Source organism: Dermacentor andersoni, chromosome 11 (genome assembly GCF_023375885.2).
Source record: "Dermacentor andersoni chromosome 11, qqDerAnde1_hic_scaffold, whole genome shotgun sequence".
NCBI lineage: Eukaryota > Metazoa > Arthropoda > Arachnida > Ixodida > Ixodidae > Dermacentor > Dermacentor andersoni.
The window spans coordinates 8,672,239-8,695,377 of NC_092824.1; the positions used below are offsets into that span (position 1 = coordinate 8,672,239).

The 23,139-nt window shown below is 45.8% G+C and overlaps 1 protein-coding gene across 1 annotated transcript in view; it reads left to right on the forward strand.

The window, feature by feature from the left end:
• ZnT86D (solute carrier family 30 member 7) overlaps window positions 1–23,139 on the forward strand; it is a 117,703-nt gene that overhangs the window by 53,605 nt on the left and 40,959 nt on the right. Inside the window, exons 5-6 of the mRNA XM_050167862.3 lie at window positions 7,955–8,069; window positions 9,260–9,385. Coding sequence (XP_050023819.2) covers window positions 7,955–8,069; window positions 9,260–9,385 — 241 coding nt within the window. The remainder of the gene's footprint in view (window positions 1–7,954; window positions 8,070–9,259; window positions 9,386–23,139) is intronic.

Here is a 23,139-nt window from a genome sequence, read left to right on the forward strand (position 1 = left end):
GCTGTGTCGTGGCATGAGGAATTATAAGCAAATGTGACAAACGGTAGAGCGAGGTCCCAGTCAGTGTGGTCTGAAGAGACATATTTCGCGAACATGTCTGTGAGAGTGCAATTGAGATGCTCCGGGAGGCCATTTATTTGCAGATGGTATGACGTGGAAAGCTTGTGCCTCGTGGCACAGCACTGCAGGATGTCCGCAATAACTTTTGATAGGCATGTCCGGCCACGGTCTGTGAGAAGTTGTCGCGGAGCTCCATATAATAAAATCACGTCGCGTAGAAGAAAATCGGCAACATCTGTGGCGCAGCTTGTAGCAAGCGCTCGGGTGATGGCATAGCGCGTGGCGTAATCCGTGGCCACAGCAATCCACCTGTTCCCAGAGGTAGAAAGAGGAAAAGGGCCAAGTAAGTCAAACCAACCCGAAAGAATGGTTCTGCGGGAATGTCGAGTGGTTGAAGGTACCCAGCAGGGAGCGCCGATGGTGTCTTGCTTTGCTGGAATTTCTCACACGCAGCTACATATCGTCGAACGGAGCGAGCTAGCCCTGGTCAAAAGAAGCGTCGGCGGATCCGGTCGTAGGTATGTGACCCACTCAGGTGACCGGCAGTAGGGAGGTCATGAGGTTCATGGAGAACGGCACAGCGAACGTGTTTAGGGATCACAAAGAGTAATGGAGGGCCGTCAGGGTGAACGTTGTGGCGGTAAAGTACGCTATCTTGAAGTGTGAATAAGCGAAGGGAGCTGTCAACAAGTGACGATTCCAGGCGGTCAATGATGATATGCAAGGACGGGTCACGGCGCTGCTCGTCGGCGACATGGAGCAGTGGAAAAACAAAGAACACAGGCGTCGGTGTCAGTATCAGACGTAGAGGTCGCATTTTCGACTGGGTAGCGAGAGAGGTAATCTGCATCGTGGTGTTGGCGTCCTGACTTGTAAGTCACTGTGTAGGGGTATTCTTGTAGTCGGAGGGCCCAACGACCGAGCTGGCCAGTAGGATCCTTGAGCGGTGAAAGCCAACAGAGCGCATGATGGTCTGGGATTACTGAGAAGGGCTTGCCATATAAATATGAGTGTGACTTTGAAACGGCCCAGATGAGAGCAAGACATTCACAGTCGGTAATCGAATAGTTGCGCTCTGCAGTTGTCAGGAACCGGCTAGCGTAGGCTATAACACGGTCGTGTCTGTGTTGGCGTTGCGATAATACGGCGCCTATCCCATATCGATTGGCATCGGTTCAGACCTCTGTAGGTGCGGACGGGTCAAAGTGGGCCAAGACCGGTGCATTGGTGAGAATCGTGATAAGGCTTGAAAATGCGGCAGCCTGAGGGGAACCCCACGTAAAAGGCACGTCTTTCTTCAGGAGTTCAGTAAGTTGTCGAGTGATTGCTGCGAAATCTTTCACGAACCATTGAAAATAAGAACAGAGCTCCACATAACTCTGGACGTCTTTGACAGATTGAGGTACAGGAAAAGCCGTTACTGCTCGAACCTTCTCCGGGTCGGGCTGTACTCCTGAAGCATCGACAAGATGGCCTAGCACTGTAATCTGTCAGCCCCCAAAGTAGCACTTCGATGAGTTTAATTGGAGGGGAGTACGGTAGCGCGATTAAAAGACGGGGCAAAATAAGACACATAGGGACACACACAGCGCTGTGTGTGTCCCTATGTGTCTTCTTTTGTCCCGTCTTTTAATCGCGCTATCGTGCTCCCCTTGAAGATGCATTACCAACAAGCCCACATTGCAACCCTCATGAACTTTAATTGGAGCCCAGCCTTGCGGAAGATGTCAAGGATAGCTGCGACGCGCTCAAAGTGCGTCTCAAATGTAGGAGAGAACACAAGGACGTCGTCGAGGTAACAAAGGCAAGTTGACCATTTGAAACCTTGAAGCAGAGAGTCGATCATCCATTCGAACATGGCAGGGGCATTGCATAAACCGAACGGCATAACCTTGCATTGGTAGAGGCCATCTGGAGTGACGAAAGCGGTATTTTCTTGGTAAATCTGCCAATAACCAGATCGAAGGTCGATAGACGAAAAGTATTTGGCACCGTGAAGACACTCAAAGCGTCGTCGATTCGTGGTAAAGGGTAAACATCCTTTTTAGTAATTTGGTTTAGGTGGTGGTAATCAATGCAGAAACAACATATGCCATCTTTCTTTTTGACGAGCACAACCGGCGACGCCCAAGGACTCGACGAGGGCTCAACACTGCCTCTGGCGAGCATCTTGGTTACTTCCTGCTGAATAACTTGCCGCTCTGCCATGGACAGGTGATACGGTCGGCGGTGGATGGGAACAGCATCACCAGTGCTTATCCGATGCTTAATGAGGGATGTCTGACGAAGTGGTCGATTGTCAGTGTCAAATATGTCGCGGTAGGAAAGGAAAAGGCAATATAGGGTGGCTGCTTGGTCAGGTGCGAGGTCTGGAGCGACCATGGGATGTAATGGGCCGTCGAGGTTCAAGGCATCTTGCTGGTAATCAGGAGGATATGGAGACGCATCGGCTGCAAAAGCAGTGACGTGGTCGGCTGTCACTGACCAGAGCGTGGCCACCGCTATGCCTTCAGGTAACACTTGCTTCGTCAAGCCAAAATTGATAACAGGGAGACACATCCGATTAGCAGCAAGGGTTACGACACAGTGTGGCACAGATATGTTGCGTGCCAGGAGGACATCACGAATGGGTGCGACGACAGTCGCCATCAGGCACGGTTGCCGTTGAGACCAATTCGACGAAGGTTAGGGCTTTTGGAGGTAAGCGAACAAATGCTGTAGTGCATAGGGTGTTCGGTTGTCCGGGGCGAACGTCTGAAAGAAGAGGAAGCTCGAGGCACAGCATACCAGTGGCTCAGTCGATGAGGGCAGAATGCGTTGTCAGAAAGTCGAGCCCGAAGATTAGGTCATGAGGGCAACTGGTCAGCACGGTGAACAGGAGTGGAACGTGGCGGCCAGCAATTCGTATGCGAGTAGTGCACATACCCCTGATGGCATTAGTGGCGCCATTGGCGACGCGTACGGCTCTAGTGATGGCAGGCATAAGAACTTTTTTGAGGCGACAACATAGGTTAGCACTCATTATGGGCGCTTAAGCTCCGGTATCAATTAATGCCGCCAACGGAACACCATCTATGTCTACTTCAATTAGGTTCGTGTCGGTGAGGAGCATCAACGGAGGATTTGGACAGGACAGGACAGACAGCTCTTACACTACCTGTAAGAGCTGCATGGCCTAGTTTTCCGTCCGGCAGGGCCCATAATTAGTCGGTGACGAATAGCGGCATGGCTGGGGCGGTGGGGACTGACGGCGCTGAGGTGACAGCGAGCGAGCAGGATGACTGACATCGATGGATACGTCAGAGATGGGAGGCATACGGCGAGGCGAGTAACGGCGCAGGTCAGCATATGGGTGAAGAGACGTGGAAAAGGAGCTTGAATACGGTGACGTCCAGGAGGTGCGGCAGTGGCGAGTGACGTGGCCAATGCGGAGGCAACGGAAGCAAATGGACTTGTTGTTCGGAGTTCTCCACTCGGTAGGGTTGCGGTATCTTGGAGGGGAATGCAGATTGCCATGAGGCGTAGCAGTCGGCACCAGTTACTGTTAGGTCAGGAGACGGAACAGGAGCAGGAAAACCTAGTTTTGCAAATTCTTGACGCATAGCTACCTGAATAAGAGAGATCGCTGGGATTGGTTGGTCAGTGGTGGGGTCAAGGGGGCATTGATAGAATGGTGCAGGACTTGTGGCCTTGAGCTCGCGGCGAACAATACGTGCGACATGCTCATTTAAAGGTGGTGAAGTGGTAAGGTCGACACAAGGCAATGTCGCAGCCGTGGTAAAGAGCTGGGAGAACTGTGGAATGACGCAGCGGCTTTTCGCGAGCTCAAAGCGGCGGCATTCCTTCACAGTGACGTTGATGATAGACACATTGTTGAAGGCCAACAAGTTAAACGCATCGTCCGCGATGTCTTTGAGTCCGTGGCCGACTTTGTCAACTTCGGCCATTTTCTCGTCAACTTTCCAGCAAAGAGCGAGCACGTCTTGTATGTACAAGACATACGATTCAGTAGAAGGCTGGACTCAGGTAGCAAGCTCTTTTCTAGCAGCCAGCTGCCGACCGGTGAGATTTCCAAAGAGGTCGCTGAGTTTCTCCTTGAAAGCATCCCAGCTAGAGATCTCATCCTCATGTGTCCGAAACCAGACATGAGGAGTTCCGCCCAAGTAGAATAGGACATTCGCTAGCATAATGGTAGGGTCCCAGCGGTTATTTCGGCTAACACGCTCATACAGGCTGTGCCAGTCTTCGACGTCGACATTATCTTGGCCGGAGAATATGCCAGGATCGCGGGGATTGGTAACCGTAACGTACATTGTTGTTGGGGTCGCAGGAGTAGAAGGAGACAAGGTGGTTGTCACCGGGAGCCATAGCGGAAAGCAGGACGATGCGGCCGCTGCGAAGCTCCGTGGTGAGGATGGGGAACGGCATATATTTACCAGGGATAATGCAGTGCTGGCCAGTTCAGCCGACAGCTCGAGAGCCGCGTTCTTCCTCCTCTTTTCGCGAGTGATGGCACCCACGCCCCTCGTTCAAACAATCATATCACACGCGTGTAGCTATATTAAGCTGATTGATTGATTGTTCATAATATTGACACGATACATGACACGGACGAGCGCTGTTCGTGTCATGTCTCCCTCCTTGTCCCTGTCAAAATATGCGCTGTTCTGTTTAAAATGGCTTACCAACTCACCCAAATGTCCGTTTTAATTAGTAACCAGCTCAGCTGGCATGACTGTTCAAAGAGGCACGGCCGTGACTAAGCAATAGTGACTTCATGCAAAAGTGAGTTTTTTTTCCAACTTTACTTCAGAAAGCTTGAAACAAAACTACATGACTACATAGTTAAGTACATATGTGTAGTTTCCCGACATAAGCACAGCCATTACTTAAAACCAATACAGTATTTACTCGCATCATGGTCGCACTTTTTCGTCAAAAATAGCGACGCAAATTCAGGGGTACGATCATTACGCGGGTTAAATTTCCCGCGAAAAGAAAAAAACAATTTTCCATCCCACGTTTGCTTCAGGATGACAACAGGTCAACAAACGGTCGGCTGCCGCTGCAACAGTGCGGGACACCAAAACAACAATGGCGGCTGGCGGGGCAAGCCAGATGCGCCGAATGAGATTTTTTTTGCTTCTCTATGACTGCACTACGTGCATTGAAACAGTTTCTTCTGTTTCAGTAATGAAGAATATTGTTAATATCGGCAAGTCTGCAGCAGTAACATAGCCATGTCCACTTTGAAGAGACGGAAACAGAGATGGGCACGCTTAGCTGCCATTGACGTAGAAACACATAGCGGGCATGCTGTGGAAATTGCAGCATTTGTACTCACTACTGTCCTAATACGGCACGTTTCCGCTTAGGGTGGGCGAATATCTTAGCTGTGCTACAAGTGCCGGCGTATGAATAAGGTACCCTTCTAACGTATCAGTGCAAACGTGGCTACTATCGTTGCTGCTCACGGTTTGTTGCATGCCCATGAGTGCAGATGAGAAGAATCGAAAGGCGCCTTTTTTGTTGTTATTGACCACAACCATTATAATGCCTACAAATAATAAAGCCAAGGCAAGTTTGATTGTAGCTTTATTTTCATGGAAGTGCGGAAAGTGATGAAAGGAATGAAATGGGGCATCTGCTTAAGAATGTTTGGAATGTTTAGTGCACACCACTTGGTATGTCTTGAAGATTCGTTTGCGTCGCATTCGACAGCATTCGACAGATCGTAGGCACAATCATCATTAGCTAAACTTGGCACACGACATATCGCTGCCGCAAATTCGGGGTGCGATCATTACACGGGAAAGAAAAAAGATTGAATTTTGACGACAAAATTCAGGGGTGCGATCATTACGCGAGTGCGATCATTATGCAAGTAAACACGGTATTTCATTGACCCAAAGCCTTCATGTAGTATTCATTTTCTCCAAGAACAATCACCGATTGAGATGCATTGCTTGAAAATTCTCATTGATTGCAATTGCCCTTTTGATGTATTCTTGTTGGCTACCTTGCTATTTCTTGTGTCCTTTGTATATTTTTGGTGTATTCACTTTTTGTTTATATATGCTCATCTTGTAGCCCTCTCCTGTTTGGACATTCTATTTACAGTATTGTGAAAATAAATAAGAGAAAATCTCTCCCATAGATGTTTGCAATTTTTTACTTAGGCTTGTGGGAAGCAGCGCAAAAAGGTAGCCACCATAGCCACAATTCATTTAGGCCTGTCATCCATGGTGCAGCCAACACCACGACCGCTCAGGTCAAGCACGCTAGCGCGTTCTATTCTTTCACTACCTGCACGTGAGCCCATCTTCTTCGCCTGCTTTCAAGGCAATAGTCGCGCTGCTACTGGGCTCCCCTCCTAATCCAAAGCATGACTGAAATAAAGTCCAATGATAAAGTCCAGGTAAAGGGTGCAGATGTTGTCATCGTTAGTAGTGTCGGATTCACGCAATCCAAGAGAAAGGTACCAGGCAGCACCGGCAGCGTAGGTTGTGAGCAAGGTGCAGCCACAGTGATGCAGTAGTGCGAAATCATGACCTGCCACAGGTGCTCGTAAATGCCCGAACCTGTAGAAGTCGGAGCTCCAAAAGTAGACTGCCTGGCGGCCTAGAACTTGCGTGGAGATAACGCAAGTGTTAGTCACTCACAATGTAGACGTAGAAGTGATGCTTGAGCTGAAAGAACCAGATGGCAGAACTGTTCCTGTAAAACTTCAGTAGGCCATGCATCCGCGGAAGGTGCGAGCACAGAACACCGGAAGGCTTGCCTGCTGCTGTTTGTGGTGAAATCTCAAATGCCGATAGCATTAGTATTGCGGTGGTCGCTGAAGGCATCAGGAAGGTTGTGCTTGTGTCATTGCCGTGCCTGCAAGAGTGAAATTAGCACCTAGTGTAGCCGGTGGGAGAGCCTCTGAATCGGTGATGAGTGAGGTGCCCCTGAACAAAAATCAGACAGCTTGTGGGAACGTCCAAGGAAGGAGAGTGGCGGGCCGTAAAATAGCCAAAAGCACTTACATTTGGCCCAGTGAATTCCTTGAAAATAGTCGTCGCGCAGCTGCCTCTGAGCTGGGGAGGATGCTCATGGACAAAGTAGAGGTCTGATGCTTAACCTGGCACGTGCCGACAATGAGCACGGATGGCTGCAAGCGACGTGGAATAGATGCGGAATAATGGCTGGTTCAAATGGCGAGAGTGGTTGTGCCTGAGCGCTCGAGGTGACATAGTGAGCTAGGACAACTGCTGACAAGTCGTAGAAGTTGGAGCCGGGGGAGGGCAACCGGAGCCTGGAACCTTGTTGAGAAGGAAGTGGTCTCCAGCTGGATGAACCAGAGGTCCGGCATATCAAGGTAAGAATGCCGGACAGCCTACAGCCGCAGGCCATCTGTTGGACTGCGTGAAGCCACAACACTCACTTTGGTAGGGTCAGTGCTGTGATGCCGGCATGGCTGGGCTCGGTCATTCGGGTCACCAACTTGTGGGTTGATGCTGGCATAGCTGGGCTTCTCATGTCCGGGTCACCAATAGATGTCTCTCCCATAGATATTTGCAGTTCTTGACTTAGGCTTCTGGGAAGCGCCACGAAGAGGTAGCCGCCATAGCCACGATTTATTTAGGCCAGCCAGCCATGGTGCAGTAGGATCTCAGGAGCAGCCGACACCACATCCGCTCAGGTCGTAGAATAGCTGAAAGCGCTTGCGTGCTCTGTTCTCATGCTACCTGCATGTGAGTCCATATTCTCCTTCACCTTCTTTGGAGGTGATAGTCGTGCTGCTACAGGCTCATGCCACAGGCTGCTGGACAGCAGATGATTCACCAAAAGAGTAATGCTGAATGTTTGCAGAGAAGTTTGGTTGAGCGAAGTGGTGCTCTGTGTTTTCCAGAGAGCCATAGAACCACCAGAGGTGAAACATGAACGCCTCTTCATTGTTTCGGTGCTGGGTTTCCTGGTCAACCTGGTCGGCATCTTTGCATTCCAGCATGGGCATTCCCACGGGGGTGAGTGCGTTGTGTGTGTATACGACATGCTTTTACTTGTTGACTACTGTCTGTCCTGCACTACAAACAACTTTCTGCAAAAAGGTGGCAAAGGTCGAAGCGAAAGTTAGATTAGTTTAGAGCTGGGGAAATTACTATGTGTTGGCAAATTGCAATGTGTCTTGTAAAGATCCCTCATGACTGTCTCATTAGCACGTCGATCCACATTATAAGTGACAGACGCCCAAACGCCAGACAATGGAGAGGTTTACCTTGTGTGTAAATGCATTGCCCTTTATGAAATACCGAGTTACGAGATACATTTATGCGAGCCACTGTGTGGGTGGTGCCAACTCGTGGCGCAGTCTTTAATGAGAGGGGAACAGAGCTATTATTGCCGTGACTTACCATGTTTTGCTCAACTGCTGTTGTAAAGCCCAGGTAGTAACCTAACTGCTGACATTCAGTCTCTATGACATTTTATTCGACGAGAACACTAACATAACACAAAAGTGTTTCAAACGTGTTGCACATAGCGTCACAAGATGTCACTATCAGTGTCAATACTGCCGTCCACAGCCCTGATAAACCAGTGTTTCGTAAAGGGCATTTATGGGCAAACTAAAACTCTCTAATGCGGAGATGTTTTTATGTGAGACACGTTTTGTGTATAGTACAAGCCCTGGATGGCAATGTCTTCATCATAGGGCTGTGCGTTAGCATAAATTAAATGCTTTTAAGATTTTAAGCTTTCCTTTGCCAAACTTCAAAAAAAAGTTGTTCAGGAAATTGTTGTAGTAGTTTATCTACAAAAAATTAGAGTCATGTCTTTTAGTTGTCTTTGCTGAGTTTGTGATAACAGTAGCTACCTTGGAGATATGTTTTGTGCTTACCATTCTGCTCTGTCAAATTTGTTGAAACTTCCATTTGATATATTTAGTGTGTCTCTTGCGTGCAGTGAACAATGTTGAAAACCGTTTCAAGGGCAGTAATGCTATTTGTCACTGCATAGTTGTACAATTAATTGTATTGCCTTCCTCTAAAGCTTCAACTGGTGAGATATCATGCTTTCAGGTGGTCATATTCTTAGATATCCTGGCAAGAAAGATTCTTTTCTGTTCAGGTGTTTACAGAAAACAAGTGGAAAGTCTGTACAAATGCCTGCAATTGGGTGATTTTTGTATTTTAAATAATTTACCTCTTTATTGCAGGTGAGGGTCATGGGCATTCCCACAGCCATGGGCCCAGCCATAGCCACAGCCATGGACACAGCCACAGCCATGCGCATGGTGATGCTCACTCGCATGGAAACGGGCATGGGCATTCACACGGATTTGGTGAGTGCACAACATCCAGTAGTGGCATGGACATGGTGACTTGTACATCATAAACTGATTAGGGCAGTGCACATTTAGTTAACTCACTGACACTGATATGCCTCACTCAACCAATACAGCTCAAGAAATGTAAGTCTTAAGCATTACAGGTTGTATCCAGAACAGGATGTCTATGGTGTGTCTCTGGCTCGCAAATTGCCTCCACATATGCAGTCAGCAAAAGCTTGACCTTCTACTTAGCATGAACTTGCTATGTAATGTGTCTTTACCAAGCTAAAGCTGAATTCAAAGCTGAACAGTTGAGATAATATCATGCTCAAATGAGGATGTTGTGTTTTTTTTTATGTATAACTGAACCATGGCACAGTATTTTGAGGGCATGTCCTTTGCTGTTCTGCTAGTGTTGCTGATTTTTGAAGGGCCCCTCACCAGGCCCCAAAGAAAAATTTGTTTATATGCTGGAAGTTGTTACGTGTCCTCTAGGGAGCGTACTGCTGCAAAAATTTTTCAAATTGGCTCATTAATAGCCGAGACAGTAATATTTCAGTGTCGCAAACCCATGATTTCAGAAGGCAAGCTCCACTGCATAGCAAGACACTCTCTCCACTCGCCCCGTCTAGTCTTCGCAAGCAAAATTCCTTCCCTGCGTTCTCTCATATCAGACCTCGAGGATCGCATGACACATATGTCACAGGCCCCACCCTAATTTTCTTGTTTTCCTGCCCTGCTCATTTCCACTGACAGTGCCGCGCGCGAGCTATTGTCTCATTTGCGCAGCGCACGATTTTGCGTGCTGTGCACAAGGAAACATGACTAGCAGTATAATTCAGTGCTCCATGAATACTGAGGCAGAACAAGCGGATTGCAGAGCGTGATCACACGCTGGAGTGCGGTAGAAAATGGCATAGTTTCGGTACCTGCGCACGTGACCGCACGACTGTGGAAACAAGCAGACGAAGCAGAAGTACATCCCTCTTGCTTTAGTGCGAAGTAAAACAAAAAACGCGCAGACATTCTGTTTGTGTGTTTTATTGTTTCTCTAAACTTCAATTCGTCAATTCAAGCGACCGATCGCACAGGTAACAGATGTCTTGAATAATTCTTGAAGTCACATGTCACCATGAGCGACGTCACACTGCGGACATGATTACGTAGGCGCAGGAGCCCGACTATGTCACCATTCCTCTTCAGGCGGATTTGCCGCGAGTGAAGAGGGAAACAGGGAAATGGCGTTCGGATTGAAATTTCAGGCCTTTCCGCGGCGCATAGCGATGTAATTCTTTGCAAAGACGATCGTTGGTGCGCATTGTATGCTCTGCGCTTGTCAGCTCAAAATGGCCAGACCTGGTGAGGGGCCCTTTAAGATGATGTGATTGCACATTTAGCCATGATTTTATTTTATTTGCCTTCTTATGCTTATACAATGCGTGCAAACTGGAAGACATGTATTGAGTAAGTATATCTTAATTAAAGAAAAAGAGTCGGCCCTCTGGCCCAGTGCAGTCAAAACTGGAATGCATACCTACTAACTCTCAAATTTTTTATAAAGTTTACTGATTAGGGCTCATTCTATGATTATTTTATGAATGTTACATTAAGTTTTACAAAAAAGAAGAAATTCTCTTTGCTAATGTTTTAAAGCTCTTGAAAGATGTAGCAGGCGAGATAGCAAGAAAATGCATGCAATAAAGAAATTGTAATTGTACTTGTGCCGCCCTCTTGTGACTGAGCAAGGTGCCAGACATACACGAAGATTACAGTTAACATTAATGTAACAAACTTCAATAGAACAAAATTATCACTAGAACGAAGCATTTCGTTTTTTATAACATTCTGTTCTTAGAATACTATGTATTCAGAACCTCAATATAATGAACGTTTACTGCCATCGCAATGGAATACTGAGACAATAAATGGAAAACCTCCGTCGACACAGATAGTCAAATAGTTGAATTGCAAGCAGCTGCTTGCCAACACACCTCACAATTAGCCCGCCACACAGCTAAAAGCGACTGTCAAAGCGGGGCAGCATTACATTCTATATAAAGTTCAAGTGCAATAAGATCCTATCACAGCCTGTGCCTTGTATGCTCTGAGTGGGAGTGAAAGCGTGCTAGAGTGAGCCAAGTAAGATTGTAACTTGATAAGCGCTGTCTTCTCTTGCAGGCAAGAGGAAAGGGGAGAGGGGAGCGAAGTAATGCAATCAAGCGCACGTAATGAGGGCGAGGGAAGCAGTTCCTGTTTGCTGCGCATCCCCTTTTCTAGTGCGCCATAGATTCGAATGACTGTCAGCATGTCTGAGCACACATGCAGCCTGCGCGCCCTTTGTTAAAGCAGTCTGCCACGCGTGTAAAGAGCGGCCATGCTGAGATGGCATGGCGTTATGTGCGCTGCTTTCTCGCGCCTTTAGTACTGGAGGTCGCATAACCTCGAATTTTGCAGATTGTTGAAGTGAGAGGCAGACAAAGGATTCACTACCTGCTGCAGGCGCTTTTCCCGATAGCATTGTCCCACTGTGGGTGACACTGTCAGCTGTGGGAGCGGAGTAGATGCGAAAGCGTGTCTGGCTTTGCTTCACATCGCCGATTTGAAGATATTGTCAACAGGGTGTAAAAATATACATAGTCAAATTCAAATTCTCTCAAATTTTCTCAAGACTCTCACATTCAACAAAACTAATTTATTTTCTCATTCAAATTTGCTTTTTCTGATTGGCCAATAATTTGGAAAATATTGCAGCCCTTTGGTGGGCTGCAATATGGTGGCTACTTATTTGGTGGCTACTTACTTGCATAAAAGCTCATATTTCAATTTAACAAAACTTTGATGTAACGAGCCTAATTGCCGATTTTACTGAATTCATTATATCGAGGTTTAACTGTACTTGCTTTGAGTAAGTTTATTGAGAAAAGCAGGCAAAGTAGGCAACATCAAAGTTGTTGAAAAGTCAATGCGATCTAAAGACAATGTATTGCTTGTGAATACGTGCTGTTTTAAATTTGCTGGTGCTTCAGTGGAACAATTTTTAATACAAAGTGCATACACATCCAGCAAAAGCTGGAAACTTGGGGTAAATTATAAAGGAAACGCATGCTATTGTATTCATGGGGTTTTTACTAAGTTTATAAAGTTCACAGGTTGACAGGCATGGGAAAGTCTTTAACCCTTTCGCTGTCGGACGTTTCTGGCCGTGACGCACCCCCAGTATCGGCTTGGTTTCAGGGAACGAGCATAACAGGGAATGAACATAGCAATTTATTTTTGATTATGATTGGTATACAAATAACATAGTCAATGCAATATGCACATTTCAGTGTTCTGCAGCTGTTGTTAGTAAACATCATCATCATCATCAGCCTGACTTTAAAATCCGTTCAACATCCGAATCTGACGATGCGGAACCCTCTTCCTCTCATGCGACTTTGTCCGAGTCCGAATCCGAGCTCGGCTCGTATTCTGAATCGGAATTCAGCCACCGCTCCCATGAGCAGACGAAGGTCCCGCGCGCCGAGCCATCCGAAAGTAACCGCGCGCAGGGAGGATGCGCTTTCAGTCACCCGCGCAACGGAGAGAAATGTGACGTTGCGTGATCAAGAAGACAGAGGGAGATGGAAAAAGGCTAAACAAAGTTCGAAGGGCTTTACGTTTACTGCTGCAAGTCGGAAGCGAGGGTGCGGCGAGAGAGCGAAAGCAGCAATCGAGTCACCCTTTTTGGAGAGGCAACGGCACGTGCGCCTGAACTTGACGGGCCGTAGCAGGCACACCAACAGAAGAAAAATAAAAACCTTAAAACCAGCGGAGATTACAGAACAACCCTTGAACCCATAACCACACGCGCGCAACGCATGATCCAGCGAACGCGGAGCCACCGCGCCACTCAGCAAAGAGAAAGTGTGGAGTGGCAGTCGCACCGTACTCTTCAATACATGGACTAACACAGGTCGGGGCGAATATACGAACTTGTAGAAAGAGTCAACAGATGGCATGGCCAATCCAGGAGCGCCTGCTTTGCGCTCAGGCGCGAAATTTTGAACACACGATAGAGAACGTACCGGTACGTCAGTGACACCGTGGGGGGGAAGCGCGATGACGTACCGGTACGTCGGTGACAGCGAAAGGGTTAAGAGGATGCACAGTTGAAAGAAAATGCAGGTCAGCCAGGTTTACTGAAACCTCTTCCAGAATGACTCGCGCATTCTTCCTCGTGACACCTCCCCATAATTTCTATTTGCGGGAGTGCTCCGTCTAGTGACCTCGCACAACGTCCCACCACGGAAGAAGCTCAGTCAGTGCCTGTGTCATTCTGCTGCTCACATGAGGTTACAGTTTTTAATTCTCAGTGGCAGCAGCCACCTTCTGGAATGAAAAGATGCTCGTGAAGGATGCAGCATGAAAGGGTGCTCACACATGGTCAAAACTTATCCAGACTTCTTTATTACAGTGTCTTTCATCGCTGTTTTGTGGCTCGGCCACATTAACCTCCCTCAATCAGTTAATCAGTTAATCAATTAATCAAATCAATCTATCAATCCATCAATCGATCGACCGACCGACCAACCGTTCGCTTGAATCAGCTTGAATCACCCACGTGGTTGGTACTTCACAGTAGACAGTGTAAGTAGCAGATGGTGTATGTTGCCCAAGTTGCAGAACAATATTGTTAGACATTTTTGGGGCTTTCGGAGGAATTGGCTCAGGTCTGGGGCAACTGTGGAGTAAGAAATTAATGGTTTAAGCCAGTTTGAAGTGGTTTGTCTTTGTGAACTGCACAACCAAAGAGTGCCAGGAAAAACAGGATAAATTTATTCTGTACAAGAACTCAAATATTCTTCAGTCAATGCAGCAAAAAGTGGTGAAGTTGAGAATGCCCACAGAGTGATTCTTTTTTTCAGCGCCTTAGGCATCCTTATGGGTACCACAGATGCTGGGAGATTTTCGGAATTGTAATTTATGACTTTAGTTTAATTTGCTATTGCAGCATGATACATTTACTTTACCTTGTTTTGTTATCACTACTGATGCAGTGATTTATTATTATATGTTCCAAGGTGTGAGTTCCTGTACTGCATGAACACATCAATGCAACTAGTTGAAGACTTGCTGTTATTGCCCAACCTGAGTGTGTCTTCAGCTCAGCTTGGCGTTCATTGACCGACCTTGGCCTTTGTGACATAAAAACCCATTTATCATCTTCACCTGATAGCTTCCAGCTCGTTCACAAACATCCACTGTGCTGTATGCTCATCATCAGAAGCTTCTATGTCATGCATAACTACTGTATTTACTATAATCTAATGCACACTCTCTTTCCAAGAAAATGGGTTTAAAAATTGCCTGCATGTTACAATCAGATACGAAACCAAAACTGCATTCGTGGCATTGGCAACAGCCACCATGCCAACACACAAGGGCTGCCAGGCACAAGGTCAACACCATCATGACACCAGCACATTTTCATGAAGGTTGCTATGGATTCCTTTTTTGCTTGACTACGATCGGGAGTGGTATTCTGTGTCAATCATTGTCAGAAATACAGTCGACTCTTGTTACAGCAGACCCTGATAAACCGGCAAATAGCGCCCGTTTTATCCGCAGTCCATAATATTCAAAACACCTTACTTCCTAAACTTTCGTCGCGATGTCTAACAACTTTATTGCAAAGAGTTAGCAACTTTAAACCCATTTTAAACCTGTATGTTGCATAAGCTATACCAAGGCTAATATGCCGGAGACATGCCCTGCCTGCAAAGAATGTCTGCCAAGTGACGGACTCGCCATCAAGTGCATCGAATGTGAGTACACCTACCATCTCGGCAATTGCTCTGGTGTCTCTCCGTCAACATATAAGGGAAAAGGCGAGAAAGGTCGCAAAGCGTGGCGATGTCCAGACTGTCGTAAAACAAACGCAGGAAGTTCTGACGCACCCAGTACGCAGGCTGACCTAGCTAGCTGTTTAGCCGGCATAGTTCAAAAACTTGATGCTCTTGCTGGCCTGCCTGACCAAGTCAATGAAGTGAAGAAATCCATCGAACTAATGTCAAAAAAATACGATGATATACTTGAGCAACAAGTGAAACATGATAAAGAAATTTGTTCCTTAAAGAAACGTGTCAGTGCCCTTGAGACCAGAGTCGACGCTGATGATGTGGAGTCGTTGAAAATGACTGTGAACGATCTTGAGTGGCGAAATAGGAAGCTGAATCTTGAGGTGCATGGCATACCTGTGACCAATGATGAGAATCTGATGGAAAAGATAAATGATGTAGCAAAATCTGTGAATTTACCAGAGCTCACTTCGAACGACGTCGATGTTGTGCACAGACTTCCTTCAGAGCCAGGAAAGGTGCCCGGGATTATTGTACGGTTTTCAAAGCTCTTAACTCGTGACATGTGGTTTCAAAAGCGGACAGCCTTAAGAGATGCTCAATCGGATGTTTCAGTCACTGAAAACATGACGCGTCAAAGCCGTGAGCTGTTGCGCTATGCAAAGGCTTGGGCAGGTGAAAATGAGTACCAGTATGCTTGGCACCGGAATGGAAAAGTGTTCATTAGAAGGAAACAATACGATCCTGCGATTGTCATTCGTTGTGCAGCAGATTTAGACCAGTTGTGAGGCCAGTAATGTGCGGTAGTACGCGGCACTCTTTCTTCAATGTCTCTTTTTACTGAATTAGTTCCTCTTTCTGACCTCCATAGTTCCATTAAGCTTGATAATCCTCATTGCTGCTCTTGTATTCACGTTAATCTCGGGTCTGGCCAAAATAAGCAAGAAGAACTTGACTGTTTTGTCGGCGAAGTGGAAACTCGTTTCAATGTTGTTATGTTTTCGGAAACGTGGTTTACTTGTGAAGGTGACGTTTATGTTGTACCGACGTATAAGTGTTTCTATATGAACCGATCCATAAGAAGGGGAGGTGGTGTTGCAATGTTAGTTTCGAATCTTATGGAATCGGAAATGCTGCCTGAATTTTCTTGTATCACGCCCCATTACGAAGTCTTGGCAGTCAAGTCTGGCACAAGGATATTTTGCGTCTGCTACCGTCCACCGGGTAGCAGTTCTGCTGAGCTTTTTTTATTTCTTGATTCATTCCTAGAGTTTGTTAACATGAACCAATATCAGTTAATTTTAGGTGGCTATTTTAACATTGACATGCTGGCCAATAATAACACAACAATCGAGTTCAATACTTTACTTAACGTTCACTCCTGTGAAAATGTCATCATGTCACCTACACGGATTACGACAGAATCAGAAACACTTTTAGATCTCTTCATAACAAACTTCAAAACAGATAGCTTGAAATCTGGCACCATCGCTTATGCTCTGAGTGATCACATGCCAATTTTCATATCTGTCAATCTCACTCCGAATTCCCAACGACAACCGGACCAAACGTCATTTTATCGAGTTATAAATGATCAGACGTTATGCGAGTTCAAGGAACGCTTATCTATTCTTAACTGGGAACATGTTTTTGAGGAAACCGACCCTGATGAAGCATACGAAAAATTTTTAGAGATATTTACTGATATTTATAATGCTTCCTTTCGACTGAAGAAATTCTCCCAATCAAAGAAAAGTAGAAAACCATGGGTCGACAAAGATATGTTGCAATTGATAAGAAAACGAGATAAACTTTACAGACTGTTTTTAAAAAGTAGGTGTCCTGAAGCGCTGAAAACATTCAAAAAATTTAGGAACTTCGCTACAAAGCAACTTCGCATCGCTAAAAAGCAATATATTTATAACCAATTCAATTCAACTGGTGGACAGTCCGAAAAAGTTTGGAAGGTTTTAAAATCTATCTTTGGTAGTTCTTCCGAACCGACCACAAAAATTATTCATGAAGGGATTGAATTAAAAGGTGCTGACCTAGCAGATGCCTTTAATGACTACTTTCTTTCTTTTGCGGACACATCAAACAGCGATGTAAATCTGTCTAATATGAGTGCCCGAAATAGCGAAACAATATTTCTAATGCCGGTTACAGTAAATGAAGTAATTACAGAATTTTTATCACTCAATAATAGTAAAGCTACAGATGCGTCAGGTTTCCAGATACAGCCCATAAAATTTACTATCGACATTCTTGCACCTTGCCTTGCCCATATCTTCAACTTATCTTTAGTTTCCGGCGTTTTCCCGCGTCTTATGCAAAGGGCAAAAGTTATAGTAATATATAAAAAAGGGAACAAAAATGTAGTGGGAAACTATCGCCCGATATCCATCTTACCTGTGTTTTCTAAAGGCCTCGAAAAAGTTGTTCTTAAACGGCTATCTTGTTTTAGTGAAAGATACAACATTATCACTTCAGCTCAATATGGCTTTCGTAAAAACAGATCTACTGAGTTAGCTCTCCTTGCTCAAAAAGAATTCATACTAGAAAATTTTGAATCAAAAAACATGGTACTAGGATTATTTCTAGATTTTTCAAAGGCGTTCGACCTTGTTAATCACTCTGTGCTGCTTAAAAAATTGGATCATTACGGTATTAGAGGCATAGCCCATACGCTGATTGCCTCATACTTGCGACATAGGTCTCAGTTTGTTAGTATTGCCGGTGAATGCTCCCAGTTGAAAGCGGTAGCTTCCGGCGTTCCGCAAGGGAGCATTTTGGGTCCGTTTCTTTTTGTTCTTTATGTCAATGATATTGTCCACATCGACAGCACTGCTAAGTACATAATTTACGCAGATGACACCAGCTTGTTTTTTTCGGGTACTTCAACAGCTGATCTCGCAAATCGAGCTAATAAAACCTTAAAAGAAATAAATACTTGGGCGGCTGATAATCACTTACGAATTAACGTTAGCAAAACTGCAGCAGTCATGTTTCACCCACGTCACAAACACTTTGAACCTCCTCTAATTGAATTAAACAATACCAGAATAGAAATTGTGCAGTCTGTGAAAACTCTGGGCGTTTACTTTGCAGCAGATATGTCGTGGAATGATCATATTAATTACGTAGTTCAGAAACTTTCCGGAACAGTTGGTATCATGCGCCGCAATTGCTTTAATTTTCCTACATCAGTTAACTTGTTACTTTACCACTCTTTGTTCTCTTCCATAGCTAACTACGGATGTATGGTGTGGGCAACAACAACAGCTGGAAACATTAACAAACTCACTGTCTTACAAAAACGTATTATACGCATTGCATGTAAAGTGCCGTATTTCTTCCACACTGCAGGCCTTTTTCATCAACACAACATTATACAGATGAAGTCCATGTATAACTACAGACTGTGCTATAAATATAAACTCGCCATGATGAAAAATGATGACTCCTTGCTTAGACTTGCTGGGTTAGAGCAGAGCAGAACTGTGTATGATACCCGCACAACAGAACCTTGGAATGTTAAGAAATGCCACACAAACTATGGCAAACAAATGTTGCAGCATACCTTACCGACACATCTGAACCATTTGTACTGCTACGAGAATATTGATTTATCTAATATTTCTCTGAAAGAATTGCCCCAAATGTTCGTGTAGTTTGTACTGTACAAGTACAATGTACTGCGTACTGAACGTGCATGTCTCATTCTCTGTACCGAACGTACGTGTTTTTTTTTTTTTGTTTTTTTGTTTTTCTCCTCACGTTTTGTTTGTTGTTGTACTCCGCCGCCGTCAATGCTGCACTGTAAGAGGAAGCCAGGACCTCTCAAGCTGTCTATACAGCTTTTTTCCCTGGCTGTCCTCGCAACACCAGTTGCGGAAATAAACCTTCAACCAACCAACCAACCAACCATCTGAACGTCCAAATTTAAAAAAAAAAGAAAGAAAAAGTCGCAGTTTCGCTCGAAAGGGGAAGCATCGGTTGCGATAGCAAATTAAGCAAGATAAGCGCCGGAGCAGCAGCGAGCAAATTGACCTTCGTGCTGTCTCTCGCTTGAATACGAACTAAATGTCAAAAGCATAGTGCATACGAAGCTACCAGCACTGGGCGTACTTTGTCCACATCGCAGATCACTTTCAAGATACAGCACCCATGCCGTAAGCAGCAGCCACCGGAATAGAACCCCTCTCTCTCATGAAGAACACGGCGCATTTCCGTCCGGCCTTTCTCTCTTGTGCACACGATATTGAGCTGCAATTGTCAGCTGACCCTCGCAAGTCACTTGTCAGCCCGTGTCGGCAGGGCAAAAGAATCTTTTATATGCCCGATGTTGAAAAAAATTGCCACTAATTTTGTCTGCTGTAGCTGATAGTCCGTTGTAGTGCAGCCGATTAAAGGGAAGCTGAAAGGTTTTCCAGGAAAAATGAGTGAACATCTGTACACAATGGTTTTCAACCCCCCAAATTCGAATATCGTATCGAAATTGAGCGAAAGAAAGCGCAAATATATTTTATTTCGACGAAAAGTGCAGCAGCGGACACGCCCAGCTCGCGCGTCTCGTTTCCGCCTGTGATTGGTCAGGCTCCTCGTGACGTCAACACTAGTAACCGACCGCTGCCGCTACACATGAAGCGCGGTGCCAGGTAGTTTGGTGCTGTTTTTCTGAGACGGTAATGGAAAATTTAGAGAGACTGCGTTTTTCTGAGGAGTTCGACATTACTCCCTACATGTACGAGCCGATTGCAAAGAGCCGGCCTCTCGAAGAAGCAATCGTTGCTAGTGCGAGCTGTGCTTTCGACGCGAACGAGAGCAATGTCTTGGGATCTCCTCGTGTTGGAAATGCTCTTTGGTGAGTATGTTTTTTGCAAAGCGATCTAGTGATCTCGCCGATCTTTCGCCGATCTAGTGAGCTCGTTTCCGGTCAAACAACTGTAGTGTTGTGTTCCTGCATGCCTCCTCGTGGAACGTAAGCAGGGATGCGATCGTCGGCATTTGTGCGCTGTCCAAAGCTGTCGGCAATCTACAAAGACGGTTTAAACGCGTGAAAAGCGTCCCGGTTCATGCAGTATGTGTAGCGACCTTCATCTGTTGACTACCAGGTTGACTACCACTCACGTTGATGACCACTCACGTTGACTACCACGCACGTTGACTACCACTCTACATACACGCAGACGCACGAACAAAGGAATGCAGGGTCGATCGAAGCAGATTACGATGGCACGCACGCAGAAACAAGCGCTGTTAGGCACGGTCGCGGACGCTGCGAAGGAACGAAACACTCGAGTTGACGTCACAACACCGCGGTTTCCGGTCTCCGCTCGCATCGTCAGCGTCAGCAGCAGCGCGCGGCATTCGACGGGGGGCGGAGCTACAGCGCAATTTCAACCGACGATTACGTCGCTCCTAATTAAAAAAAAAAAAAAAACAAATTTTACCTACATGGTTTATAAGGTTCCCGCATCCGTATATGAGCGTCTTATTGAATTCGACAGACTCTTCAGCTTCCCTTTAAGAGGGAACTTCGTTGCATTAGTAAAATAGGTACTACAGACTAAGGCTGAAACATGGTCCGTTACATCCGAAAGTTCGTTGTATGTGGGTCTATCGTTACGAGCGTAGACTGTACTACAGTATATTTCCATTAATTCATGTCTGGTTAATTTGAACTTTCGGTTAATTCGACCTGACCAAAGGTCCCGGCCGGCGCCCATACATTTTTATGGGCCCAAACTGCCATTATTTCAATATAAAAGTCCTCCTTAACCAAATAATTCAAACTTGACTGGTCAGCTTTGCCGCAATACAGCCTTGTTATGTGGTGAAGCATACTAAGACTGGAACGGGGTCACTGCCATGGGACATACAGTATGCATTTCTTAATTATACAGGCACTGTCTGCTGTCACAGGTGCTCATAAGCTCCTAGACGCCTAATAAGCATACTGGCAGCCTTTCAGAGCTGTTTCTAATGTTGCTGTGGTGCCCTTGTTCTGACTACCATGTGTGTCTCGTATATGAGTACTTTATTGGGGCCCAGTCCCTAATTATAAGTCAGTGGTCTCAGATGCAGACTTGTTAGAATGAACCAAAGCAGAACTATTGGAAGGCTGGAAAAAGCAAAATGACATTGAGCAAGAAGGATAAAAATCAGGCTAGATAACAACGAAATTCCAACAAAGCATCTGATACATTTTCCTCCAATATTCTACCAGACGCCCTCAAGACAGGCTATACTAAAACCAGCCAAGGTCAAGTCACCTGCGCAAACTCTGAGGATAAAGATCACTTCTCCGATAACTGTTCTGGCACACCCCACTGTGTGAACTGCGAAGGCCGACCACCTGGCGTATTCCTGACCCTGTGAAATGTGGAAAAAAGAGAAAGAAGTAATTACCTTGAAAGTCAAGGAAAATATTTAATTCAAGGAAGCCAGAAAAAGGTGCTCAGTTTTTAACAGTACAGAAGCCGTACTGGAGGCAGCACTGCATTGGCCTCCGGCACTTCCCGAGCCCGTCCACAGTGAACCTTTGGGTGTGGTGCTTGCCCCCACGGTGGCAGTAGGTAAAACTACTCCACCCCCACACAGCAAAAGAGCTGAGCAACTCCTGGGCCGTCAGGCCACAAGGCCTCTGCTCACCAGTCGTAGCTTGAAATACAAACAAGCCGCCTGCAATGGCAGGCATCCAGCGCCTCCCGGGAGGCAGTGGATACAACACCGAAAGAACTTCGGTGCCGAAAAAATAGAGCGGCTCTCTTGACCGTGCCAAGAAAGAAAAACAAAAGATCATGGGTCCAAGCAAGGACACAAGAATATAAATTTGAATTTCTCCTTAACTTGCAGAACACACTTTTTATAACATTACAATGGCCTTGCTGATAATGCTCTGGAATACCAGGGGACTCCTGTAATCTGGATGACATAACTGAATTGTTGTCTCAATAGGCATCAGTTGAAGGTGTTCCGTGTCCAGGAGACACATTTAAATTCCAGACAAGTGAATTTTCTCTGTCAACGTGCAATTTTTCACAAAGACCACGATGATGCTGTTGCCTCGTTTGGTGGGGTAGCAATTATTGTCAACAGATCTGTCGCTTGCTAACATATTGCCCTTCAGACGCCTCTCGAGGCCGTGTCTGTGCGAGCAATTCTGTTCAACAAGTTGGTAACCATTTGTTGTATTTACATATTGCCCAACTATCAGCTCAGCAAAACAGACTTCTATAGCCTCATTCACCAGCTTCTGGAACCATGCATTATCACTGGAGATTTTAATGCTCATCACACTTTTTGGGGAGACTCCCGTTGTGACACGAGCCATTGACACGAGAGGCCAGTTAATATAAAACTTTCTTGTATCCATGGTGTATGCATCATTGATAAAAGAGAGACCACGTATTACACTGTCCAACGTAATTCGTACTTTTCAATAGGTTTAGCAATTGGCTCTACAGCCATCTTTCCCTATTTAGAATGGAGTGTAACAAAACATCTCTTTGGAACTGGCCAGCTCCCTGTGACGCTAAGCCTGATACACCATAAGAAGCTAACAAACACTGACACCAAGGACAACATAGGGGAAATTACTTGTGCTTAATAAATGAAATAAACAAATGATAAATTAATAGAAATTAAAGTGGATGAAAAAACAACTTGCCGCAGGTGGGAACCGAACCCACAACCTTCGCATTTCGCCTGCCAATTGAGCTACCGCGGCGCTGTTTCCCCATCCACTTTCTTGGGTATTTATGTGTCCTAGTAGAACCCTGGGAGTGTTAGCCAGTGCTACCACTCGCATACCTTGGCGGCGGACGTGGAACGTCATTTTTGCCGCAGGCATCATGAGAGCGTGATGTTTTTGGATGAAGGCAACTGGTCAATAAACCCACGCATGCTACCTGAAGGCACCAATGT